Source organism: Marmota monax, unplaced genomic scaffold (assembly GCF_021218885.2).
Source record: "Marmota monax isolate L192 unplaced genomic scaffold, Marmota_monax_Labrador192_F-V1.1 WCK01_AAM20220418_F8-fsc00009, whole genome shotgun sequence".
NCBI classification, from domain to species: domain Eukaryota; kingdom Metazoa; phylum Chordata; class Mammalia; order Rodentia; family Sciuridae; genus Marmota; species Marmota monax.
In genome coordinates, this window is record NW_026694710.1 from 22,071,716 (window position 1) to 22,099,634 (window position 27,919).

The 27,919-nt window shown below is 42.0% G+C and overlaps 1 protein-coding gene and 1 long non-coding RNA gene across 3 annotated transcripts in view; one reads left to right on the plus strand and one right to left on the minus strand.

The window, feature by feature from the left end:
• Nucleotides 1-1,277: 1,277 nt before the first annotated feature.
• LOC124078756 (uncharacterized) lies at nucleotides 1,278-27,414 on the minus strand. The gene is made up of 2 exons (XR_006847036.2): nucleotides 27,284-27,414; nucleotides 1,278-1,644 (listed from the first exon to the last, which is right to left on the minus strand). It is a non-coding gene; the product is annotated as an uncharacterized LOC124078756 (long non-coding RNA).
• Hs3st1 (heparan sulfate-glucosamine 3-sulfotransferase 1) overlaps nucleotides 26,867-27,919 on the plus strand; it is a 45,013-nt gene continuing 43,960 nt past the window's right edge. Inside the window, exon 1 of one of the 2 annotated variants that reach the window (XM_058572403.1) lies at nucleotides 26,867-27,780. In XM_058572403.1, coding sequence (XP_058428386.1) covers nucleotides 27,031-27,780 — 750 coding nt within the window. In that variant the 5' untranslated portion in view covers nucleotides 26,867-27,030. The remainder of the gene's footprint in view (nucleotides 27,781-27,919) is intronic. The other variant, XM_046423835.2, reaches the window with a different exon arrangement.

The following is a 27,919-nucleotide window of genomic DNA, read 5'->3' on the forward strand; positions in this document are numbered from 1 at the left end:
TGTGGTACACACGTGTGGCATATAGCTCATTTGACTCCTGATTCCTAAGTCCCAAGAAACAGAGAACCACTGGTATAAGTCACAGAAGAGAGGCTGTCCTCAAAAGCATGAGGGTCCTTTGAAATGGCAAACTTAGTTTTCCCTAATGCTGAGCACTCCAGTTCTGTGTAACAAAGCTGGCCTAAAGACATGCTCCTGGAGGCCACCAGATTGACAGCCTGCATGCCACCTGGTGGGGGCGGGGCAGGAGGAGAGCCCAGAAGATGGCAGCCTCTGCCCCAGCAGCTCCAGGAGGGCACAGGAACCAGGCTGCAGAATTACTCAGCAAGTCCAACACACTTTTAAACACTCTCTTCCTCCTGCAGAGAAAACGGATGCTGTCTTCAATAGCTCCTCCAATATCTGTCACCTTGGAACAGTGTCATACTGTCCTTCCCTTCCTACCTTTCCTCGCCCCTCCCTTTTAGTAATAGCGCCCTTTCTCTCTCTCTTCCTCCCTCCCTCCCTCACATCCTTTCTCTTTCTCCCAAACAATGCCACTTTTCCTGTTCAGGCCCTGCAGAAATGCCATGTACATTTATTTTTAAAATGATGACAATGGTAAAATTACTGAAAACCATAAAAAGCAGTTTAAAAACTAAAAGCTTGAAGTCTTGATGCTCCAAAGAAATTATACTAATTCGATATATTCTGCAGTTGGGTATTGCCTTTCTCTGTCATGAGAATAAAATGTTATCTTTTTTTCTTTCTTTTAAAAGAAAAGTGGTCTGTCAGCATTCTTTTATGATGTCTATGGGTTGTTTCCTTTCTGTAAAGATAGAATGTTTATTTTCATAGTCATAAAAGAAATTAAGAAATGCCTACACAATTTTTACAGCTCACAGCATATATTAATATCCCCAGTTTCTTATCTTCCCTGCCTGGTTGAGGAAAAGGGACACACAAACGTCCCTCAATATCTGGGCTGAAATGGTTCCAGGACCTCTCAGGGTTAGCAAGACCCACGGATGTTCAGTCCCTTCTATAAAATGGCATGGGTCTGCCTATAACCCGTGCACCTCCCCTTCCATGCTCCTATCACCTCTAGATTGCTTACGATACCTAATGCACTGTAAGTGTTATGTGATGCCAAAAGCTGCTATACTGTATTGTTTAGGGAATAATGACAGTTTTTAAAAGTCTGTATGTGATCAATGCAGAGACAAGTTCTTTTTCTGAATATTTTTGATCTTCAACTGGTTGAATCCCTGAGAAGTCCTCAGATTAGATTCAACCAATGAATATTCAGGTTTATTTATTATTTTTCATCATTGCAAAGAGATGATATTGACTAGATCATCAAGTGGGAAGTCCTGACATGCTGTCCACATGCGGAGTTGACCGAATGCCTTCACAGGGTTTTTCCTCAATGCTGTGTTTTGAAATCAGTTGGCTCCACTCTCGTGCTTGCTGGGGATCCATTCATCTCTGAGGAGGGGTGGGAGGACAGCACGGCAGGAAGGAAGCCTGGAGCTTGAGTGTGACAGTGAGGATCAGTGTCTCTAAGGATGGCTGTGATGTGGGCCTCTGTGGTGGCAAGTCATCATCCACCCTCCCATCTGCTGCAGAAGCATCGTCACTTCTGGGCTAGCACAGATCTTCATCCTACAAGAGCAAAGCAGAAATGACACAACTTGGGCGAAACTCAGCCTCTGTGAGATGAATAGTAGGGTCCTGCAGTCTGAGAAGGGTAGGGTGCAAGGTGAGGGCCCCGAGAGCATGCCACACACTGCTCAGCACTGAGAGTGCTGCCCTCCTGCTCGGCTCCTGCCCCAGACTGCCTCTGGAATCTTGGAAGGACTTCAGTTCTGAAGGAGACTGTGTGTGCATAGGAAATCAAATTTACTACTTGCTCTTTCTGTAACACTCAAAGGCATTATACTTGTAAGTACATTAGGTGAAAATTCTCTATTTTGACAAAAATTACACAATTAACACATCAATATGTTGATTTTACAAATTCTCTAGCACATTTAAAGGTTAATTATAAACCTTAGTCAAAGTCTCCACACATCTCAATAAAAGCCCAAACTTAATATGCTGTGTTCTCTTAAGTGCCTCAATCACCTTAAAAACACACAAGAGGTGCACAAATTATCACAATCATTATAAAATCTATTGTCTTGTTTGCTGGTAATCTATGAGATAATTATGGCTTTTTATAGGTTTGCCCAAAGTCTTCATTATTTATGAGTTGTCATATATTTTATTGCATCTTTCCTAGTTATGATGACCTATCAGACACCAAAGGAAAATATTATTGCCATTCAGCTGATTGTTAGCATTCGACATTGATGATTGCTCAGCACAAGGAACCCCACTGGGTCTTCCCTGTGTTTCTTACTTGGTTTCCTCTGGGAATCAAGGTCAACTCATTGCATTAATGGGAACATCCATAAGCATGACTTTTCTTGAAAACAGATGCTGTGCTCTCTTCCTGCACTGTGTCTCCTCTGTGACATAGGTTATGGGCTGAATTGTGTCTTTCCCAAAATTTATATGTTTGGAGTCTTAACTTCTTGTGCCTCTGAATGTGATTACATTTAGAGATAAATGTTTTCAGCTAAGACATCAGGTGTTAAGGCTTCAACATACGAATTACTTGAAAAGATAATCAACCTGAGGTCACTAGAGTGGCCCCTGATCCACTACTGGGGTCTTTATAACAAAGGGAAACTGGGTCACACAAAGGGGTGATCATTTGTGGACACAGGGAGATGTCCACCCACAAGCCAGTGAGATGCCTGTTACAGACTGTCCCTCACAGCACTGGAATGATCCCATGCTGACAACACCTGCATCTTGGAGATCTCAGCTCCCAGGGCTGTGAGGTAATGAGTGGTGGGTGGTGATGGCCCCTGTCTGGGGGCAGTCATAACCATTGACTTGCAAGATGTTTAGCCTCAATTTACACTCTAACACATTATATAATTTTGCATCTCAACACACTGGTTAAATATTCCAGAGGTTCTGTTTTTTAACACATAAGAGACAGAGTTGAGATGCCAACCTTTCCTTCTGAATTTTGATCAGTCTCTCATGTAGCAATACCCCACCCACACTCTCCACCCAGTTCCCATCTGCTGCCCCTTGAACTGACTGACATGCTCTCGGTGCAAACATGTACTTGGAAGAGAACTTCATGTATTCCCATAGCCCCTCTCTAGCATTAGTTAATTTAAAAATCGCATTTACCCTTCTTTTATATTATAATTGCCATCTTATACATTTTAATGAGCTAATTTCCTCTTTCAGTGCCTGGCTTTCCTATAGACTCAATTCATTTCAATTAGTTTTAGAGCATATTCTCTTTTGATGCTCAAATTATTACAATTTGGCCAGTGGGTCTTCTAAAGCCATCTCCTGTTTCTTTCAGAATGGCTCTAGACATTTTCAGAGCTTCTGTGCTTGTTTTTTGGCAGCCACCACAGCTCTAACTCCGCCCCAAGTTTTCTCCATCCTGAGACATGTAATCAATTGATCTGCAAGGAATCTTGATTCTCTTTAGCTCAAGAACTAACTATATTGAAGAATAAGCCATGACTGCTTGGTGTGCATAACACCAGGGCAGGAGGCGACTACTGCTGGGCTGCTCTGGGAATAAAAATGAAAGCGTCTATTTCTTTTCAAGGTCATAATGTTCACAGATGCATTTTAATAAGTTATTTTAATTCTTTCACTTCAACAGGGCTAACACAGATTTTTTCACCCACAACTGCAAATGTAATTGACTCCTTTTATTTTTATTTTATTTTCATGTCCCATTGAACAATGTGGCTTTGTAATCACTTTACTGACCCTAAAGAATCCAAAGCACCTCATAAAATGCCTCTGTTTATTCTCCCTCAACTGTCAAGTTTGTCCACAAAGCAATTTGGCCGCTTTTATATACATTAGATGCCAACAGCAACACAGTCAAATCCTATAAAGTTGTACTTTACAAGTTTAAGTCCTAATTTACTAAGGATGCAATTTGCAGGCTAAGTGACCTTAACCTGCTCTCTTCACCTTGCTGGATTTTTCTCAGTTTATCTGTAATATATTTTTTAAGCTAGAAAAAGAAAAGGTCAGGTCTGAAGTTCAATGATTTGAAAATGAATAAGAAGGCCTGAGAGCGTAGCAATGGTAGAGTGCTTTTAGGGTGTATGAGGTCCTGGGTTTCTTTCTCAACACTTCCAAAGGGGGGGGGGGAGTCCATAATCAAAACTGCTTTGTTAGCTAAAGATTTTCATGGAATAATTGTGGAAGAAAGGGCAAGGAAGCTGGAAGCTCTTCTATTCCTACAGAAAAATAACATCCTCTCTCAGCCATTCTTTTCCCTTCTGAACCTGAAGCTAGAAAGGTTAAGCTGTGTGAAAGCAGTTTATTAACTTAAACCGTGGAAATTGGTTTGACGTTCTATTATAAATCACCTACTATGACAATGGCGAGCTAACTGGGGCAGTGATCTGTAATGCAGTCACCTAGGTGGAGGCAGAGAAGCCCTCACACTGTCTGTGCAGCTCAGATCTCCAATTCAGTGCTCCAGCCAGGTCTTGCCTCCATTCAGATATGCAAATGAACTTCATGGACAAGGAGCAGCCTCCACCCATGGGCCAGGTTCTCATCTTTCTCTGCACCCCTGTCCTGAAAGGATCCAAACAGAAAGGCCTCTCTTACCTGAGATAAGCCCAGCCCATGAAGGACGGTGATGCCAGGAGATGTGCCCTTCAAAGGACCGCACGTGGCTGCATTAAAGTGGTGAGTCACACAAGCCCTCCTGGACAGTGCTATTCATTCCAGTTCCCAGGAATAACACTCCAAACTCTGAATCAGAGGTGCACCTTTGCTTCCATTCTAACATAACCACAGAAAGAAGGCCCCTGATACAGCAGTTTAATTACAGTATGCAAATATTCAGGCTCCAGTTCCCTCCCAGGTTCCCCAGGTCATGCCTAGTCACAGCGGGGGAGATCACAGTCCAGAAAGAGTGCATGGTCAAAAGGGGAGAATAAAAACCAAGAGCTGAACCACAACACTGAGGTTGGGAGGGGTAAGGGAGAAGGGAGGCACACCTGCTGTCACCGCTGCCACCTCCTGATATTGTTCATTAGATTCAGCTTTGTTTAGGCTGACTATTCAGTATAGCCCAAGAGTATAAAACACATGATGCAAATAATAAATCATTTTTATATATTTCCTTTGAATTTGCATACATTCAAGCATGCTTTTGGTCTCCTGTTTTAGGAGATTTGGCAAACACCTAGAGTAGGGCCAACCCAGCCACACTCAGGATGCAGAGCAACTCCTACAACACACAGCAGCCATAGTCGTACTCCATCCACCCAGACCCTGGAGTCCTTCATGCCTGTACTTTTTCTTTTCTAGGATGTCCAATGAGTGGAAGTCAAACATAATGAATGATACATTTTGAATTGATTCACATTGTTGTGTGTGTATCTGTAACTGGTTTTTTTTGTTTGTTTGTTTTTGTTTTTTAGTGACCCTGTTTCATTCTATATTAAATGGCTTTTCCCATGTTTGTTTATTCTTTCATCAGTTTAAGGACATTAGGTTGTTTCCAGGTTTGAGTGATTGGCCATGAAACTGCTATATACCTCTATATACGTTTTCACTTAGCTTAGGTCCAGGGATAAGACTGTTAGGATGATAACATATTACTAACTTCGTAAGAATTTGCCAAACTGTTTTCTAAACTAACTGTACCATTTTGCCTTCCCACCTGCAATGTTTAAGAGTACTAATGAGCCTGGAACCTTACTACTATCTGGTTTGACCTTTGTGTTTATTACCATTGTCATCCTAATTGAGGGGTAGTGTCAACTCTCTGTGGCTTTGACTTGCACTGTCCTCATGACTAAAGTTATCTTCTCATGTGCTTACTTGCTATCGTAGAGTATCTTCAGTGACGTATTTTTAAACAACTTTTCTCTAATTTTAAATGAGCTAGTTTCTGTTTGCTGATTCCAGTAAATGATTAAATGATTTCTAAGCTTAAGATTTTTTTAATTAACTAGGTCAAACCTAAATATCCAGGATAAGTATAAACAGAATTTGGATTAATGATAGCCAAAGAAAACTGTTTGAAAAAACCAGCAGCGTTACAGTTCTAGAACAGTGCTTCTCAAAAATTAGTGCACAAATAAATCACCTGAGAATCTTGTTAAAGCTGTACATTCTGAGTAGGCAGGCCAGTGGTAGAGCCTGGGAATCTGCATTTCTAATCTGATCTTGGGTGGTGCCCAGTTGTGATCTATGCATTCATTTTGAATAAGAGTCCTGAAGACCCTGGTTTAAAACCTTTAATAACACCAAAGCTGACCAACACTCATGTAATATGTTCTTCTTTCAGAAGAAAAAGAAACATAAATTACAAAAATACATTAACCGTTTATACCTCAACCTGAGAGCATGATGCTTGGTGCTCGAACTTGACTACATAACCAGAGAGTCCAGAAACAAATATCTGTTCATAATTATGCTGCTTTAATTTTCCTGGTAAAGAACATAAAGGATGCTTCTATTTACCATACTCCGGTGAGGGAATAGTAATATTTCCTTGGCATTAAAACAATAATTTTTGCCTCCAAAATATTTGATGAAGACAGTGGTCACAGTCAAAGTGCACTCTATTTTTCTTCTTATAAACAGAGTGTGTAGGCACTGTCTGGATAGCCTAAGACCCTACTTGCAAAGCCTCTCAAAAAGAGGACACAGGAAATACCTTGGGTTCAGTAATTTCAGTAATTTTTATTTAGAATATGTTCCAAAGCACCTGTGGATATTCAAAACTAAGCACAATACTAAACTCTATATATACTGTATATTTTTCCTATACAAGCCTGTCTAGGATGAAGTTTAACTTATAAATTAAGCTTGGAAGATATTAATAACAACAATAAATAAGAGAATAATTATAGCTGTATATTACAATAATGGTTATATGAATGGTTTTTCTCTCTTTCAAAATATCTGACTGAACTGTACTCACCCTTCTTCAACAGGAGACATACAATGCCTACATGATGATATAAGCTAGGTAAATGAAGCACATTAGTACTTATGGGTTATTTGAACACAAGCACTGCAATACTGCAAGTCACTCTGAAGACTGAGAAGGCTAATACATGATTAACAGGTGGGTAGTGTATACAGCTTGGATGCACTGGAAACACCCATGATTCATACCCATGGTGAGATGAAGCAGGACAGCGTCAGACTTCATTATGCTACTCAGAGTGGCCTGCAACTTAAAACTTATGAATTATTTACTTCTGGACTATACTCTGTAAAAGTCACTTAAAATTGTATAGAATATTTTCAAAAGTTACATTAAAAACTCCTTTTATTTTTGAAGTCTTCTTCAGGCATAGAATTTTATTGTATTTCCAATTACAAAAGGATGAAAACATAGGTAACTCAGAGAGGGACATTGTCTGGGATTTAGGTCATGTAATCACTGATTTTTAGAGGATTGTGTATGTTTTAAGGGTGGAGCCAGTTTACACAGAGGCCTGTGGTGATTTTAGCAAGAAATTGTCCATCTCAGTATGTTCCCAGGCAGATTGGACACACATAAAGTCCATGACTAAGCAAAGGCATTTGGTGGGAGATAGAGGGATGTTGTTAACAGATAGTTATTTTATGTTGGTATACAGAAATCTACTCATACCTAATGTGAAATTTTTGGAAATTAAACAAATGCAAAAGTTTGAAAAGAAAAATATTTTTAAATCTTTCACCAAGAAGTCTCTCATTTAAAAGCAATCCCTGTAATAGCATGTCTAACTCCTGTTCTTTCTCACTCCATAGGTTTCTGTTCTTTGTACTTACTCTATATTTTATGCAACATCTAATGGACGAATTTTTTTCACTTCACATTTTAACAAACATTTTCCAAATTTTAAATGCTTCAAAAACATGTATACTCTGAAGTGAGCATACAAGGAGTTACTTATCTCATACAGATGACTTCCAATTAGAAGGCTGTTATATACAAAGCTGAAATGTATATTTTTCTGTATAAAATTTTTTGTCAATTTTCAGGGGTCATTTTCTTGCAGAGGAATATCTCTAGGAAAATTTCTGAATTAAAGGTTAAATGTTAGAAGTACCTTCAAACGCAAAAGCATTTGTTTGGTTTGTTTGTTTGTTTGTCATCTTGGGATCAGATCCAGGGCTTCAGGCAGGCTAGGCACAAGCTCTTCCACTGAGCTGCACCCCCGGCTTGCTCTTAGGGCCTGTTTTAGTGAACACCTGGATGCTGTATGCTGGAGAGATCCCCCCAAATTGATGCTGCAAACTCCTGGTAGCTTTAAATCATCAACTCTCATGAACATGTCTCATTCCAAGGTCCTTCCCCACAATTCAGAATCCTACCTTCCAATGTCTTCTCTGAAGTTCATCTAACCATTTTTCCAATATTGAACAAAACTTCATGGTTAGTAAAATAGAGAAAGAAAAGATCAGACACAGACAGAAAAGGAAAAGAAGAGGAGAGGAGAGAGGAAGAGAAAGGAAAAGGAAGAAAGGTGAGGAAGGGAGGGGAGGGGAGAAAGAGGAAATGGGGGAGAAAAGAGTGAGGCGGAGAGGTGAGGGGAAGGAAAGGGAGACGAGAGGAGAGGGCAGAAGAAGCACAAGAGGACATTTAATTCATTCTATTCAAAAAGCCCACAAATCTTGTGTAACTAATACTTTTCTCCAAATATTTGAGTTTGTAGAGGCTGGATCACTGGCTTCCCAATTCCAGGTCCTCTGACAACCAACCCTGGGTTGTTGTTGTCCCTGTCTCCCTGTTGGGAAGCTCTTCTCAAGAGCCACTTCCTCTTACCAGAGAAGGAAAGCACCCGCAGTTCTTCCTGCCCTGTTCTTGGTCAAAAGAAACTGGCCCCCCTGATGGGGCTCAGCAAGTAGACAATCAATTCTGGGTTTGCTCAGGGGAGAGTGACACAATATTGTGGGAGCAGGGGTCACTGTCACCATCAACATGTCAGCCCACACCTCTGCCGTGATCTCTGCTGCGCTCTTTGAGGATCAGCTCTCCTGAGTGATAGCCTTTTCTGTCTGTTCTCTTGCCCCATTGCTTCCGTGGCCCTAGTGACACTTTCAACAGTCTCTCTTTTTTAATGTAGTTTGCAGTTTGCAGGAGTCCGCTCTTTATTGCTCCTAAAGATGTCTCTGCCTGAGTCAGATAGGAAGGACTAGGTTACATTTAAAAGTTTAGCCTTGATCTTTAGAGCAATGAGAAACCACTCCATGGGTAAAAACTCTTCCAGCACAGGACTACTTATCTGAGGAGAAAATAGAGACTTGGAGCATGAATGAAATTAGGTAGTAAAAGAATGTCAGTAAGATCAGGTAGACACACATGAGATTGCGGGGAGAGTAAGAGCAGAAAGAAGGCTTCTAAGAGGGGCTGCCACACTAGGACCAAAGATGACCTCACTGAGCATCATGCAGAGACCAGGGAAGGACCGGCAAGGGACAGAGACTGCACTGTGTGTGTGCAAGCAAGTGCAGGAGGAGTTGGAGCAGAGACAACTTATGCCACTCTTGAGTCGTACAGAGCTTTGTGTTGTCTACTTGTGGAGACAAAAATAAAAATAAAAAACAGTTTGGTCATAATTTGTTCTGATGGTTTCTGATCCTGAAATACTCATCTTTAATGTGTTAAATACAAAAAAAGGCCACATCGGCACAGAGCCACCTCTGTCACCATCAAGTTTCCCCACTGATAAGATTAACTTGAAACTCTGGTTAAAAACTCATCTTCTCAAGCGCTGTTCCTGGAGATTCTGACATGCAGGGTCAAGGGTCAAACATGAAAAGAATATTGATGAGTACTTTCATGTGGGTCTTGTCATCATGAAAGGTGGAGAAACACAATCACACTTTATCTCATGTGAGGGATTCCCGTAGTCTTCTGTGGTACCACCTCAGCACCTTCTGTGGTACCACATGACAGCAGGACCTGGAGGACTCGGGAAGTACAGATTGGTGGACCTACTACAGAGTTTGTACTTCTGTGGGTCTTGGATGGGGTCTGATAATCTATATTCCTAAAAAGTTCTTGGATGACGATGTAGGTGCTAGTGCTGGACCACACTTCAAGAATTGCTGACAGAGAAGAATATAAAGTCAGTGGGTATACAGCACATTGAAGACCAGGCCTTGGTAATTACCGTCCATCGATTCTTGCCAGAAAATTCCATACCAGTCAGATACCTCAAAACAGCAAAGAGGATCCTCTATTCAGATTTGCACAGCTTGAGCCACCAGCGATCAAGGTTCCTATCCCACCCTTCATGGTTCTGTCAGAACATAAAATGAAGAATCTTGCATGTTATTCTAACTCTCGGGGATTACATAAAAAGAAAGTTTAGAGGTTAAAGGAGAGAGATGCTCCTATAGCACTGTTGTTTCCATAGTTCAGCCTTAGAGGAACTGTGATAGAATTTAAATAAGGGAAACACAGGCAATGTTTTGGTATGTGTTCCTGCATTAAGCAGAAGGCAAAGGAAATGTGGGGAAATTGTGCTGGAAGTGAACTTGGGGGCAGAGACTAGGAAGTGTTACTGGACAGAACCGAGTCTGAGCTTCTGCCATTGTCTATCAAGTAAAGACCACAAGCCCCATGCTCAGGGATGACCCTCAGGAGGGCTTTCCAATGCCAGTGATGGAATGTTCTAAGTGTTTTCCTGAATTAACTGTTCTTAATATTTACACCAACCCAATGAGTAGACATTACTAACATGATGCTTTACAAATTTGAAAAGTTGGGTTCAGAAATGTCAAGCATTTTGGTAGAAGCCAGAGGGTAAGAACTTTGGGAGCCACATTCCAACCAGGCTGATTACAGAGGTCACAGCCTAACTTCTGTGTGTTGCTGCTTTTTTCCTATCAGAATACATACTTCTTGAGCACCTGCTAACTTAAAATTAGTATTTTAACCACTTGGAATGAGGTTTAAGGAGAAGGTTTATGTTAAAAAAAAAAAAGATGCATTCCCTGCACTGAATGATATTATAATTATGGGAAGGACAGGCCTCTTCATAGCTAACTATGAGACAAGGCAGACTTATGTTCAAGGGTTATGAGCCACAGAAGAGAGTGTTAGGGTAACAGATGCCAAATCATGGATATCTGATGATAAATGGGACCTTTACCCGAACCCTAAATGAATTCTTAGCAAAACTTAACAACACATCCCTCCACAGTTAGCACCAAAAAGAGAATTCTCTGGAGGAATTTTAAAAAACAGCTTTGACCTCATTTTCAAATTCCACTTTGCTTTGCATCCCTCTCTGGTTCCCACTACACCCATCCTGCTGGCCTCAGAGGGTAATAATCTTCAAATTCTCCAGCCCAGACAAAAAGACCTTTCCATTAACTCCCCACCGTATAGCTGAGGCGAGGCTGGAATTAAAAATAATGAAAATCAATAGGCCTTTTACTAAATGCTGAAGAGCAGAAACAAGGAAATAAACAGTCCCATAATATCAAAATTTCATCTAAGAGGCTTGCCGTATCCACATGGGACTGCAGAGAGAAGAGACCGTGCCTGACTCTGTGTCCTCCAGATCCTGGTATCCCTTAACTTGCAGATGCTATTTTTACCCCATACCTATTATCTGGACTCCTCCTGGGCTAGACAAGGAGATGGAGAATGATTCTCCTTGGATCCGGTGACTGCCCCCTTGGGTCTATCCTCCTGTGTAAGAACTCACCCCTTCTCCAAGTAATTGAAAGTGATTGACTTTCCCCTCTGGGCTTCAATTTCTTTACAGCCTTTCAAAGCACACCATTGCTCCCCTGTTTGAAGTCAAGTCTGAATGCTGCCATTAATTAACCACATAAATTTGGTCCAAGCGTTAAACCTTTCTGAGTTTCCATTTCTCTGTCAGTAAAATTAAGGGTTTGTATTAACATTCTCTCAGTCCCATTTCTGATTTTTCCATAATTCTGGGACTTTCCACTGGTCTGAGTCAAATTGTTCATACCATATGTTTTGCCTCTACTGTAATAGATTAAGGTCGAAGCTGAGAGAAGTGCTCATATTCTGAGGCTCAAAGATACCTTTGTTTCTGAAGAACAAGTCTTAGTGTATAGCACCTGGATTCTCTTCCTCTCCATGCATGACATTTAAAGTACATTAGGACAATTGGAATCTAGGAGACCTTTCTCTGGCAATCTCAGTACATGTAAAAATAGCAGAGAGGTATAAACAAAAGCCAAGTCATCAGCTCCTTGCTCAGATACCATCTCTGAACCATCACAAATGTCAAGAAGAATTTAAACTAGCCTCATGACTGAAGCACATTCTCAGAATCCACAAATTATGGCCTGGGATCATTCACCAAAGAGCCATTAGCACATGCATGGAAGTGACTCTTAGCCAATGCTGGTGCTCATGAGTTTCATTTTATACGTAATACATGCATAGAATTTCAATCTGATGATGATGATAATGAAAAAGCTCAGATTCAAAGAGGAAAGGGACCCTAATGGAAGGAACAAAATAGCTTCAGGGGACTTTGCTGATATTGTCAGTATCTGTCATTGAGCTGAAGTTCGCAGCATTAGCTGGAGGATTTCACAATTCCAGAAGCCATTAGATATTTCTCCTTTGGCAGAAGGTCTAGGAAGCTGGAACCAGAAGAAATATGTAAAATGTTCCTCAGTGACTGTGGGAGGGATCAAATTCAGAAATTTATTGCAAAGGAGAATCAATGTTAGGACCCCAGGAGGATAGGCAGCAAGCATTTAGACCTGGGTACAAAACCAAGCAACCCAAAAGGCAGAGAAAGATGATACCCAGAACCATAGAAGAAAAGGGTGAGCAGAAAGCCGGCCTAGGGAAATGCCAGACAGCATCTCTAATAACGGTATTTATTGGTGCCCCTTTAACATCTTGGTAATGTAGGGGCATGGGCATCATCAAGCTTCAGTAAGACAATATGACCCACCAAAAGGAGAAAGTAGGTTGGGTCTCTTGGCTTCATGATGTCATGGGTCTACCACTGAATTTTGTTTTCCACCATCTGATTACATGGTATATTAGAGACATCTTGAAAGATAATGTTTTACAACAAACTTAAAAGCTTAAAATACCACACACTTAGTATATCAGTTGTTGTGTGTCACGAGCTAAGCCCTGGTTTTGTCAAATCCTTGCTTCCAAGTCTCATCTGAAAGCTGCCAAAAGGTGGCAGCTAGGGCCACACTCAAGTCAAGGCCTGGCTGCTAAAGCATCCTCCTCCAGGCCCATGTGGCGCTTGGCAGCACCCTGCTTCCTGAAAGCCACCAGACCCAAGATCTCAGCTCCATTGCTATCTGTCAGTGTCAGGTTCCTCAGTTCCCACAAGTGGCCTCCTTACAGGGCAGCTCACAGCCTGGGGCCCTCGCATTCTAATAGCCCACAAGGTGAGTCCCCAAATAGGACCATGTCACAATCTCCCATAACCTAATCATGTAGGTGGAAGCACATATATCCTAGTACCTTTGCTATATTCGATGGGTTAGAAGCAAATTACAGGACATGGCCCTATTTAGAAGAGATGATTCAAGGGCATGATTGCAAAGAGACCGGGGTCAGGAGCTGCCTAGAGATAGAGTGGCTCTATCACATTCCTGAATGCTATCAATGCCACTCTTCTACCTTCCTTGAAAAATTAAGCAAAGGCTCCACAGTATTAGCAATGAGCTACATCACAAAGTTAAGTACAGGTAGTTGGGTCAGACAATGGGCCTCTCATATCATGCTAGGTTAGTGGGACAAGTTTGGTTTTTCTTTCTCTTTGGTCCTGGCTGTATTTCCCAGAAACCAAAGCCTTCCTTTTCCCAAATAGGCAAGATTCATGAACTAGAAGAAATCAGATGAGTAATCCAGAAGGGAAAAGTGTAAGGCTCAACAATTTGGGTCCCCTAAATATACTGCACAAGTTGAGGCAGGCTTGGTAATAAAGGCTTGTGAATAAGACTAAGAGATTTGGTTGACTCCGTGAGTCAGCAGCGTGACGTGGCTGCCCAGAATAGCAAAGGCGACAGTGGGCTGTGACACACTGTGGAATTTATCTGGAAGGGAGGAGGAGATGACCCTTCCTCACTTTGTGCTACTGTGACGACCTGTGGAGGCTGGAGGTCCTGGCAGGTCCTTTCTTCCAAGAGGGGCCATGGGCGCATTTGAGCACTTGCAAAGGAGAAGCCTGGAGAAGATGAAGAGGGTCAAGCCACGGGGATTATAGAACGAAGAGGCCTGAGAATATTTAATCTGCAAAGACAAAATCCTAAAGTGGATAGACATATCCTTTAACCCTGGAGGGTTCTCCTAGGGACAAGCAATTAGATGGTTTTATGTGAGCCCAAGGGGCGGAACTAAAACCCACAGAGGAAGGAATAAAGGATCCGATTTCTGCTCAGGCTGAAAAACAGCTTCAGAGGCACAGCTGCCATAGCAGAGGATCAATGCTTCTCGTCGGGGTCTTCATGGAGCCCTTTCCTTATTCTCACTGACCCCAAGCACCAAATATGCAGAAACCCAGCAAAGGAGATGCCGTCCCCTTGTGCAAGGAATGTACCTTGAACAAGACAAGCCAACAAATGACTTCCATAAAACAGGGGAAGTGACAGGGGCTGGAGGAACCAACAGCCCCCATCCTCACAAGTTTATTTCTTGTCAATGTCACATGTAGGAGACCATAGCTCAGCTCCTGTGACTCTGTGTGCTTTCTTGATTTGGGGACCACACTGAAGGAACTTGGGGCAGAAGAACAAGAGAGATGGTGAGAATTTGCCGCAGGTTTGAAATTTTCCTTTGGGAAATTTGCCCTGGTTCAGCTGCTCACTGCCAGCGGACGTCACAAAGCAAGTCTGCTAACCTTTCACAGGAACAGGTCCTCTGAAATGACTATGGGAATGCAGAGGACAGAATATTCCTTTCCCCCCGGGGGAAACCAGAGACGATTTCATGGAAGAGGTAACTCTTGGAAGGACCTTTGAAGATGGAGGGGATCATCCTCAACAGCCTGAGACTAATCATTCTCCCTCTTGAAAAATCTCTATTACATCGATTATGTAGAATAATGCATTTTAATGTGAACATTTATAAATCAGTTAGCTCTGGTCTAAGAGGGATCGTTGTCTTGCCCGGAAGAGAGGGGAAAGGAATAAACATTCAGCCTTCTACTAGGGGGGAGAAATCTACAGAAATTTAAATGATGTAAATGAAATTTAACAGTTGAGAAATTACAACTTTGAAGAGCTAGGTTAATCTGGGAAGGAATGGGAGTGAATCAAGAGAAAAATAGAAGAAGCTGAATTTAATTAAGGGACCTAGAAGGAAGATATTAGTAGCTGTTCTCCGTGAGGAATAATAAATGAAAGATTGTCTGTCATTTTGGGTTGCAAAGGCATAAATTATGGTTCTCTCATGTTTCCCTCCCCAAAACAGAAAATATTTAATCTAGTTGTGAACATTCCACAGATGGAGGGAGAAAAATCATGCTGATTAAAGTTTGTTTGTTTGTTTAAAAGAAATTTTTATTTTCTGAACACCAGGAGCAAAGCAATTCCCAGTAGCGTAGAAGAGGAAAATTGTTCCTTTTCTCTTGAGCGAGGCCAGTGCATAGGGGAAGTTGGATGAGGCAAGGACGGGCACATAGCCCAAAGCACCTGAAGGCCCCTGTCGCGCATGCTTTAATTTTTAATACATTTCATTTCTGTGTTTGGGGAGTGTTTTGTTTTGTTTCCTTTTTATCCTGGTGAAAAATCACTCTTGTAAAGCTTTTGGAAGGAACAAACCAAATGCCAATTGCACCACGCCAAGCCGGTGAGAAGGAGGTTTCCCTGGGAATAATCAACGTGAAAACCACTGTCCCTGCTCGTGAGGAGCAGCATGATTTCCCTGCATTAAAAAGTGCTGTGATGTAATAAAATGACAACAATAATCACCTCAAATGCTAGTGTGGGGAGGAATACGATGTGTACCCATGGGCGAAGCTGCTGCTGCACAAGACTCAGTCTGGAGAATGGGATTTGAAAGGCCCTGATGGGGGCAGCTCTGTGTCTGCAAGGCCAACCATGTGATCACCGCGAGTGGTCATAACATTGGGTCCTGAGTATGTGCCACACTTGCTTCTCAGATATTCTAGGCATTTTCTCGTGTAATTCTCCTACGAATATCACATATGAACATACAAGTCAATAAAAATAAGTGAAAGTTACAAATAGGCTCTTCTTAAAAAAAGATCTTCAGATAGCTATTAAGCATAGGAAAAGTAACCAACCTCCTACGTCATCAAAAAAAGAAAAACAAAATCAAGTTAAAACCCACATGACACCCTTGCTGCAGTCAGCAGAGTGGCTAGAGTTGAACAGACTGGAACCTACAGGTTCTGGAGAAGAAATGCAGGGACATCACTGGTAGAGTCTGAGTTGGCCCAACCCATCTGGAAAATAGTCCCGCCTCAACAACTGGGATGGGGTGCTGGTGAGTCCAGTGATGCAACGATCCCATGCATAGGGGTGCACCAGACAGACATAAATATTTGCACAAAAAATACACACTAGAGTATTCATAGAAGCATGATTTGTGAAAGTCCTAAACTTGAAACAAATATCATCCACAGAAGGATTGCTAAGAATAGGCATAGTGTTCATACAGCACAGCACTGTTCACCAAGAGAAATGAACTTCATCCAAATACAGCATTATGGCCGAATTTACAAACAATGTCGAGCCAGAGGACTGACACCAGAGGACACGGTGTTATGGCATCAAAATAAAGTTCCAAAGTTTGCAAAATTAAACTCTAGTTTTAAATCTCAAGATGCTGGTGGCTCAGGAAGGGGTGAAAGAATATTGATGAGGGAGAGGTATAGTAGCCTCCTGGAGTGGCCCAGTGTCCCTCATTTTGCCCTGGGTGATCAGGGAAACCTGTCAGTGTCTCCTGAGCCCACTTTAATCCTGATCCAGAAGAGGGGAAAAGCCAGGTTTGATGTGCTGTTTGCCTTCCCTCTAATCTCCATGCACAAATGAATTTTCAATTTATTTTCTTCCTAAAAAGAACATCGAAGTCCTACACTAATTGATTTTTAAAAAAATAAAAAAAAAATCTCTATCACTAACCTACTCCTAATAAATGGGAAATCTAGCCAGACACAGTGGCGCATGCCTGCCATTCCAGATACATGGGCAGCTGAAGCAAGAGAATCACAAGTTTAAGACTAGCCTCAGCAACTTGGCAAGGTCCTAAGCAACTTAGCGAATCCCCATCTCAAGAAAAAAGAAAAAAAACAAAGATTCTTAAAAAGGCAGGGGATGTGGCTCAGTGATACAGTGCTTGCCTAGCATGTGCAAGGTTCTGGATTCAATCTCAGAGAGAGAGAGAGAGAGAGAGAAAGAGACAGAGACAGAGAAAGTAAGGAGGGGGGGAGGGAGGGAGGGAAGAAAGGAAGAAAGGAAGGGGGATGGAGGGAGGGAGGAAGGAGGGAGGGGAGAGAGAGAGGAGAGGGAAGGAGGGAGGGAAGAAAGGAAGGGAGGGAGGGAGGGAGAGAGAAATTAGGAGTTTAAATATATAATAAATGCTTCATTTAATAAAGATATGCATAAACAACTTTAAATGTTAAAGACTTACAAGTACACAGTACAACAAACTAATAATTTTGTTTTCCTTTTTCATTTTAACTTGTTATTTACTCAGTCTCAATCTTTGAATTGCCTTTAGGTAGTGAAATTATTAGTATTATTTTTCTTCTTTCTAATTTTCTGTAACTTTCCCAATTAGCTGCAATAAATAATTAGTACTTCTCAATAGAATGAATGCAAAAGTAAACTTTAAAAATTCAGCTTAACTCTTCAAAACATGTGCAGCCCTTCTTCGGGATCAGTGGAGAATTCTGCCATTTGAAGTTGCTCCACTGGAACTCAGGCCACGTTCCCTGGCTGCTATAGTCTGGCCTCCTCCGTGAGGATCCCATTGCCTGTCCATCCAGCTGGAAGGTAAGCTCCCAAGCCTTTGCACTAAAGCCATCTTATTTCTTTCAGTATGACCAACATTTTAAGGGTTGTTAATCATTCCTAGAAAACAATAATATCCATCTCTTGACTGATTAGATGATTTACTGATTGATAAATGCCCCAACATTTGATTTAGGGTTGCTGTTTCTTGCTTTTGCTATTATAATGCCATTCCTTCTTGTGTAATACAAAATCTAGTGTTAAAGTCCAAAGGAAAAAATGTCATAAAATATGATTTTGTAGTGTGGTTTCAAAGATTTTGAGAAATAACATATTGCATCTCATTGACCTTAAGATTTCTTTTTTTTCATTTTAATGTTTATAAAATTGGGAATATCTTGTGATTGACGGCATCACAGTGCTGGTCTCACTACCTGCTCCTTCCTGGATATAGCATAGTTATCTAGTGGCCAGGAGCCTCTGGACTAGCCACAAGTGACCTCAGCTCCTAACATTCATGCTCTTTGGTTGGACCTAGTGACTTGCTTTCAAGAACTGTAAAATGGTAAATGTGACAAGACATCACTTCTGATGTCTAGTTTCCAAAAATGCTATTGTATTTGTCTTGGATACCCTCTTTTTCTATCACCTGCTTACTCAATGAAGCAAATTGCCATGTTGTGGTATGCTCTACAAAGAAGACACTTCAGGACAAGTTGAGACGGTTTGCTGGGATAGACAGCCAGGAACTCTGGCTCCCAGTCCAACCACTTTCACCCAAGTTCATCCTCTCAGCAGCCACATGAGTGAACTTGGAAGCAGATCCTTCCCTATCCAGGGTTTGCAGTCCTGGTTAACACCTTGAACACAGCTTAAGTTGGAAGACACAACCAAACCAAATTCCTGACCCGTAGCAACTGTAATTTAAAAAAAAAAAAAAATGTGTGTTGCTTTAAGCATGAACTTTTGGGTCCTTTGTTTTACAGCAATAGGTAACTGATACATTCACACTGACTTCACTTCAACTGAAATATTTACATGATTTGAGGACATGTACTAACTGGAATTGCCATTTGTAAGATCTTTAAAATACATTAGATTTGACATTAGAATGAAAAGTTTTTTTTTCTGTAGGAAAAAAGAGCAAAAATGAAGCACTGGGGCAAAAATACAGTTTATGAAGTCAATATGCTTAGTTGTAGGAATGATCAGAAATTCTATATTATTTTACTAAGCAAGAACCAAGTTCTTTATGGGGTTGTAGAAGTTTGCCAGGATTGCTGAAACACAATACCACAGACTAGGTGACTTAAAACAACAGAAATTTATCATTTACATTCTGGAGGCCTAAAGCACAAGATCAAAGATTATCCCAGTTGAATTTTTCCAAGGTCCATTAGGGACAATCTGTTCTATGCCCTTTTCCTTGACTTAAAGATTGCCAATTTTTCCCTGTGTCTTCAGGTTGTCATCTCTCTGTCCTTGTCATCATGCCCAAAGTTCCCCGTTTTACAGGGATCTGTGTGGTTAGGGCCAACTCTAATGTCCTTACCTACCTTGACTACTTCTGCCAAGCCTCCATCTCCCAATCACATTCTATGGTCCTGGGGTTCTGACATCAAATGAATTTGGGAAACATATAGTTCAAGCTATAATACCAGGCAAAGTGACATACTCATAGATTCTGGGCATTAGGATGTGCACATCTTCAGGGGCCACCACTATGCCCATATCACAGATTTTCTTGCACTCCAGTGTGAGTTGTGTGTTGCCACTGAGAGATGGCAAACTTAGAAGAAAATGATGTTCTCTGCACTAGAACGGCTCTCTGTAATATTTTTCCCATGGAAATGGGCTGGTTGCCTGTGTTTTTCCATCAAGGGTCCCTTCTCCCTGCTCTGCCTTTTCAGAGTCACTTGCTTTGGAGGTGAACCCTGGCAAACTCACAAGTTAATTCTGGTGAATGGCACTATTCAACCTCAGTGGCAGAAGGAATTCTCCCTATATCCAGTCATTCAAAGTATATACACCAACTGTAGGCTATGCACTGTTCTGATGAACCATCTAAACTGAATCTAAAAATATGGTATTATATGTAAATACCCCTGTATCCATTTTATAAAATAAGAAGTGAGGTTCAAAGAGAATCTGTAATGGATTTGGAGGACAGAAATTCAAACTTAGGACTCCGAAGTCCTGCTCTTTAAGAATTTTCTTTGCACCCTGTGATTTCCAACCATTAACCATGTCCAGAGCAGTTACTGTCTGTTCACAGAAATGGTCCCCCAGAGGATCTGTATGTACCACAAAGCTCCTTAGACTTTATCTACCTAAGGAAGAAAGGATCATCTCATTTAATTACTTGTTATAACAACAATGCACATTTATTTCCTGTATACCGTGTGCCAGGCACTTACTGGGTAATAACATAAGAAATCTACCCTTAATGTTGTTTTCTCATTTTATAAAGAACTGAGATTATGTGATGTGAGTGAAATCAGAGGGCTAACAGTGCAGAGCTGGGATCTGACCCCCAGCCACCTCGTGGTAGAGCCTGCATCTTGGGGTTCGTGGTATCTGTTGACTGTCTATATTGGGGGAGCTCAACTCCCATCCTCTTTCTAAGTATAACTAGAGCCTGAATGACATAGGCCGTGAGCACAGGGAACTCTTGCAAATGCCAGGAAAGAGCAAACGCCATGGTCAGAATTCGAGACCAGGCCAGCGCCTGTGAGTGCTGACTGTGGGGATGGGGGTAGCCAAGAGGAGCCAGGAAGACAGGAATGAAGGAGCTTGTCAGTTTGTGGGTTTCAAGCAACCTCAGTAAATGGCACCCTCTCCCTGGCTGATGCAGCAAACACTAAGGCAATCAAGAGGTAAGCATTCCTTGTATCAGTGCCAGCTCTTGTGCTGGATTACAAGAGCTGGTGACGGGTATCCTGCCCTCCAGAGAATCCACCAAAATCTCTCTGACACTTAGCTCCATGTGGAGAGGGGTGTTCTCACTATCTTACTTATCTCCAGGGTCTACCCCAGTCCTGGGCAGAGCTGGAGAGCTGGGAGAAAGGAGTGACCAAGGGCACAGCTGAGTTCTGAAGCACCCGTGAAGTCGAGGACCCCCGCGTGAGAATAATTGTGTCAGGAACAGCCGTCCTGACAGCTTTCATAGTTAAAGGCTGATCATAATGTGGAGAGCCAATTACACTGAGAACTGAGCTTTTAAGCCTAGCATTTTCTTTTGGCAATTATTTTATGCAATACAATTATAACAATATCATGAATATCATATTTAAATACCTTAAGGATAGTTACATTCCTAGAATGTAAATACAGGGCTCAAATCCCTTCTCCTTCACTTAAAGAACTAATAATATATTGTGTAGTCCTCTATTTTTTATGGTGTGCACAGGTGAAGGTAAGAAAGAGTATAAGCATTAGACTTCGACCTACTTCTAAGTCCAGACCTGCTAAGTGCACGCTGGAACATACAACCTTCAACTTGAACTTCTCATGTTTGTATATAAGATGGGGTAAGTTGAGAATACATCCAGATCTTAACACTCAGTGGCTCAGTTAATGCCATGATTTGTAATATGTCTATATATCTCTGTCTTATTTCACATGGACTCTCCTGATTTGTACAAGACAGTCATATTTATTAGTTTCCAAAAAACTCTATTATACATGTATTGTGAGATGCTAATTTGATCACTTTATGAAATTTTTTCCAATTATGAACTAATTGCTTAAACCTCAAAGCTTGCTATGAAATAGTTATTACTACTACAAAGAGGAAAATGTAAGTAATAGATCTTCTAAGTGTCAATGTGATTATTTCAAAAGGTTTCCGACAGTCTGTGAAAAGACAATTCTAGCTTGCATGGCTTTGGTTCTATTTAGAAACTGGAATTCAAACGAAGCCATGCAGGGAGCAAGTAACATTGTCACTGTATCAGGACAATAGGGCCACATCTAGAGGACATCTCTGGGGACTCCAGGCTGGAGAGAGATGCTAGAAGTGTTCAGGGTAAGATGCAAGCTCAATGCAGAAAAGTCCCCTAAAAAGCACATCTATGCTGTAGTTTCTGTATTATTTGGCTTTATAATATATATATATTTTTTTCAAGTCTCCAATATTGGCACCTTAACATGTAAGAAATATGTCAACATTGCTAAGAATAAAGGTTTAACTTACAGTGAAAAAAAAAATAAGATGCAAGCTCAGAGACCCACATGCCAAAGACTCCTTCAGCCTTCCTAGCATACAGAGACACAGATGATTTGTTATTTTTCAGTCCATGTTTATCTGTGAGCTCCTTAAGGGGGGACTGTTTCCCCTTCTTCCCCTCAAATCACCCAGGTACCCAGCCCAGGTGCTGCTATCGAGCTGGTACCAGGTAAATGTTGGTTCAGTGAACTGATGGGGCTGCAAGGAGAGGAAAAGATTTTTGTTTTTGTTTTTGTTTCCCTGTAGAGAGTGAGTGTCTTCGAATAAGGTCTAAAAGAAAATCAAGACTTGCTCATCAGAAGATCAGCCAGCTTTGGTCCCAGGAAACCAAAATCTAAAAGAGTGCCACAATTGTCCACTGCCCTGAAGGCATTCCAGCACTCAACAGGATCTAATAATTTTACAAAGGGAAGAACTTCAGGCCTGCAATATTGCCGTTTTTATTGCACTAATGTGTGTAATTCCAGGCCAAGTTTGACAGAAGATCAGAAATAAAAGCAATATGTTGTCTGTAGTTGTTTATCCAACACAACAAATGGACTATAAGCTATTTATATGAAATTGTATTTAACAGACTGCCTCTACCTGAATCAACTAAGCATTCCTGCTCTGCAATGTCATTATCTATACAGAGCCAAGCTTGCCATTAAAAGTCACAGGCTCAGTGCCTCGGGCCCACAGTGCTTTCAGGCCCTCTAAAAATATTATAATTTCATTTAAAATCAGAAGAAAAAAGTAATATTTGAAGTTAACTAAAACATTTAAACAAAAATTCATCTTTATGCCAATATGATTATTAAATGTAATGTTTATTTGTGTATGTATGTGTGTTACTCAGTTTTTTGTTAGTATAACAAAATACTAGAGGCAGGCCAATGTATAGGTAAAGAGGCTTTCTGAATGCAGGTTCTGGCAAGGTCTCTGCCTAAGCAGCATCTCCCCATGGTGGATGGCAGTGTCAGGATGGCAATCAGGAGCAAGCCATCACATCTAGAACCAGGAAGCAAAGCGGGAGGTAGGCTAAGCTTGCACCTTTCACAGCCATCCTTTCTGGAGATTTACCAAGGGTTCACAGAGAACCACATACACCCCTCTGTTGGGCATGCTTCCTATGATCCAAGGACATCCCACTAAGCCTACTTCCTAAAGGTTCCACCAAATCCCACTACTGCTACCCTGAGAATTGAGTGGTTGACAAATGGGCCCTTGGGGGACATTCAAACCATATCTAATTTGTAGCATTATGTAAAGATGCGACCCACAGAGGTGTAAGTGCTACAAGTCAAAACTCAACCCTGTAACCACACACAACAACAGGAAACCTGCTATCGTACAAAGAACAGAAACCATGTTTCAAAAAAGAAAAACACCAAATAATCCATTGATGATAGATATGGGGACTGTTTGTAGGTAAACTGGGATCTGGGATGATTGCTTTGGGGGAAATGTGAAGGGTGAGCTGAATTGGAAGGACAGACAATCCTCCATGTTTTATGGCTCTGACCCTCATTTCCTCTCTCACAGGCAGACTGCTCTGGCTAATTAGCAAATCAAAAGAAATAGAAACAATTCTAGACCTCAGCACAATCAAATTAGTGGAGTTATTTGAGGATACCATTTTCACACAGCATAATCATGTTTTCTTTGTTTTGGTCAAAACGTGTGGAAATTATCTTGCAAACCCAATGCCTTCCCTTCTACCCAACCAGTTCTATGGATAGCTGCATTTCCTATCAGCTCTCTTCAGTTTTACAGATGATCTTTTTCAATGAAGACAGGAATGCACAATGTGCAATTAAGCAATATCCATCAAGCTTCCCATACATACAAGAAGGACCTTTTAAAAATACATTTGACTTTTAAGGTGATTCAGCAGTAAGAGCCATTAGCACAACCAGCTAAATCAAGACTTGGAAAGTTTATTAAAATTGGATTTTTAACCTGATCCCAATTTCCTCTGCTTGTAAAGAATCCCATTGGACTCCTCGATATTCATGCTATTAACCTGAAAGATTCCAACGGCCATTATGAGAGGATAAGTATACAGGGCAACTCAGTAGACAGGGCTTGCAGGTAAAATCCCCCTGAGTCTGGGCAGGTGGAGTGAAGTGGGTCCTATATAGACAGCTTCAGGAGAAGTAAGCTCACTCTTTTCTTCTCCCCCTGCCTCTCCTTCTCTTGACCTCACCAGTCATTGCACAGGAGAGGAAAAACACCACATAACAAAACCAACAACAGCAAACCACTCAATTATAAGGAGCACTGGATTGGGAGTCTATTTTTTAGTGGAAGGAAGATAAGGACGCTCTTAGTTACAAAATTGGGGAAGTCTGGACTAATGTTCTTTAAGATTGGTTAAGGGAGACCCTTTCTTGCTGTGTCATGCTGAATCAATTGCTTCACTTCTGTCAACCTCAGTTTCCATTTGTCAAATGGATACATCCTAGTTCTCTCTAACAAGGCTGCTTTAAGAACATGAGGTGCAGCTTACATAACACATATTCCCCAGTTCCCTGCACATGAGCCCTGGTTGTATCTTAGTTGCTGGTACTGTCCATGATGGACCAAACTCATAGGTCACTTCCTTTGGTTTCTACTTCACTCTTGAAACTTCCCTTCTGCTAATGCAGCTTTCAACTTAAGCAATGTCAAGGGGTTTTTGCAAAGATGGCCTCTGAGTCTACATTGTCTTTGTTTCTAACAAGATTTTATTATTCTCCCTTAGGGCAGTGGTAGCATCTCAGCTTTCCATTTCCCCCCAAGTACCTGCAGTAGTGTTGGATACATACTATGTGCTCAGTCAGTATTTTTTAATTTTTTTTTAGTTGTAGATGGATACAATACCTTTATTTTGTTTATTTATTTGTATGTGGTGCTAAGGATCCAACCCAGTGCCTCACATGTGCCAGGCAGGTGCTTTACCACTGAGTCACAATCCTAGTTCCTCAATCAACATTTTAATAGCTTAAACGAAAGCAGTGCAGAGATCAATAATCACACTCCCCCATTTTTCAGTTGATGACACTGTCTTGGGTCACATAACTAAGAAGGACCGTTGATCTTCCATGGATATCCATTCTCACATCATGGCTGTGGAGTGGGAAATATCTACCCTAAGTCATCACACCATAAAGGAAATTAAATCTATAGACTTTTTTTTTCTTTAGAGCAAGGTATGTTTCAGACATCATACAAGGGTCTGGGGGGGACAGAATGATGTCATGGTGCCCATGCTGAAGGCACTTCTCATCTTCTGGGGAGCACCAGCCCCTAGACAGATATTTTCCACAAAATGTTGGTGTTGTTACAGCAGAGGTAGGCCGTTGTGCTTAGCTTCCTGGGTAGGAAGTGTAATTCTCCTCCAGAGCCTTCAGAGAAGACTAATTAGGGGAGGTGGTAAATGTCTGCACAGAGACATGATGCTAAATAAGAACAAAATAATGCATTTGTATTTTCACTTATCTAAACATAAGAACATTATTGATTAATGAATGTGTGCTATTTTTTTTTAAACAAGAATATCTAAAGTGCCTGTTCTCAAATTCTTGTCACTTGTCAGATGGGCCTGGAGTCACTTTTGCAAATGGAAACAACTAACAGACAAAGAACTGGAGCCTGGGATTCTAGTTTCTTTCAAGTTTTTGGGATAGATAATGAAGTAGATCAGTTAATCTACCTTTGGCTTCTACGGTGTAAATAGAAGCATTGTTATCCCTCTTTGTGTCTCACAAATGAGTTGTGAAATTCATATTATGGGTGGCATAACACTTTGAAACCTTTAGAAAAAGGCATCATGACAATTTTGACTATCAAAACCTCTGCCTCTTTTGGAGAACTCATGATTTGCACTGTGCTTGGCTGCAGGTAGAAACACAAGGATACCACGATTGACAGGGCTTTATCTTAGACTGGCATTTGACCAGAAAAACCTTATACATGACTTTACACAGCTTCATAGAGTGGAGGATAAAAGCAGTCCCCTACATCTAAGTTAAATTTAAATGCTAAGGTTTTTCAAAGTGCAGCCTTAAAGTGACTTTTTAAAAGTTCACATAGCCAGGGTCATTAAAATTCCTAAAAATTTATTTTTCAAAAGGAAGTCTTGTTTCAGTCCTTTTGGACACATCTGGTCTTACCAACCAGAAAATACTGCGCTGGATGTAGCTTTGCCTTCTAAAATGGCAGAGACTAATCTTTATAGAAATTAAGGGGTTTATTCCCTGTAGACATTCCCTATAAAAACTTTCCCTTAGTTGGAAGACTATCAATTAAGAAAGAAAAAAAAAGTAAATGGCAAGTTTGAATCCTTCCAAATATTTATCTTCGAGGAGTATTTAAGATATGGAAGAGGTATTGAAATCTCATGCAAAGAAGATTGTTTTGATGTGCATTTGATTAAAAAAAAATTACCACTTTTGCTGAGCCGCCTTTGAGAATGACTTGCTTAGGCTTAGGTAGCCAGGCAGCCCAGTTTCTCCAAGATTCCAAACCCATGCTCTCCAAATCTTAAATTGAACTACTGTGTGCGGGTCGGTTCTCACACAAAACCTCTCAGCTTCAGAACTAGGGGGTGGCGGAGGGGACCTTGCTTAATTTCAGCGCTGACATTTGCCATCCTAGCACACTAGCAAAAGCAGAACGGAATTCTCCATTCCCTCTTCACAAGTCCGCATCTATGTTCTGACGCGAAACCAAAGGGAGGGTGTGTTCAGTGGCTACACGGTGCACTCTGAAGTGGGTTCCTCGAGCGGTTCCTGGCCCAGGCGGTCGCTGCTGTCCCAGCTCCGCTGCAGTGCGAATTGGAGAGAATGGCTCCCCCTGCTTCCCGGGCGGCGCAGCAATCACCCGTGCCTAAGGTGGGTCACCTGCCTGTAGGGAAACACGTGGTGCGAACACAGTGGGAGGAGCGCGTGTTTGGGGGACCGTGCAGAGCTGGGAAGTGGGGGAACAGATGGGTTCCAAGCTCGGGGTCAGAGAGTAGACAGGACATTCCAAGTTTGCAGCGACAGCGAAGTCTGCCAGTCCACTCGCCCCACCCTCCTGTAAGCGCTGGTCCCTCACCTTGGATAGAAACCCGAGGAGCCGCAACACAGGGTAGGCGGGACCAACTACTCCAGGACCCGCGGCTGACGCTTCTGCCAGGTAGGGTCCTGCTGAGCTGCCCAGCGCTGAGTGGCTCCTGGCATCCAGCGAGCGTGACTCGGGGCCGCACCGGAACCGGCCGGGCAGCAGTGGGCGCTCGCGATCCTCCTCTGCCCAACGCGCTCTCCCTCAGGGCTCGGCCTCCTTCGTCCCTCCTCCTGCTCCTGCTCCTCCTCCTGCTCCTCCCCTCTTCAGGACAGAGCACCAAAACGCCCGCCTGCAAGGTCCTCCGCGGGCTGGCAGCCTTGAGCCGCCGCCACCGCCGGTTCTCTGTGGGTGTCGGAGCCCCTTCCCCGCCCTCGTTTGGGCGTCCCGGAATTCACTCCACTCGCCGCGGGTGCTCGGCGGAGCTGCACATGGCCCAGCCTTGGAGCCGATTTAGGGAGCCCGACGGGCTGGACCACACCGCGGCTCAGGTGAGTGCAGCGCTCGTGGGGCGGGGGCCTCCAATATGGGAAGCGGCACCCAGGTGCCCTCGCCTGGCGCCCGGACTCGGGGCAAGTGCAGAACCCAATGTGAGTCGAGGCTGAAGCAGGTGGAGTGGAAAGGGAGGAG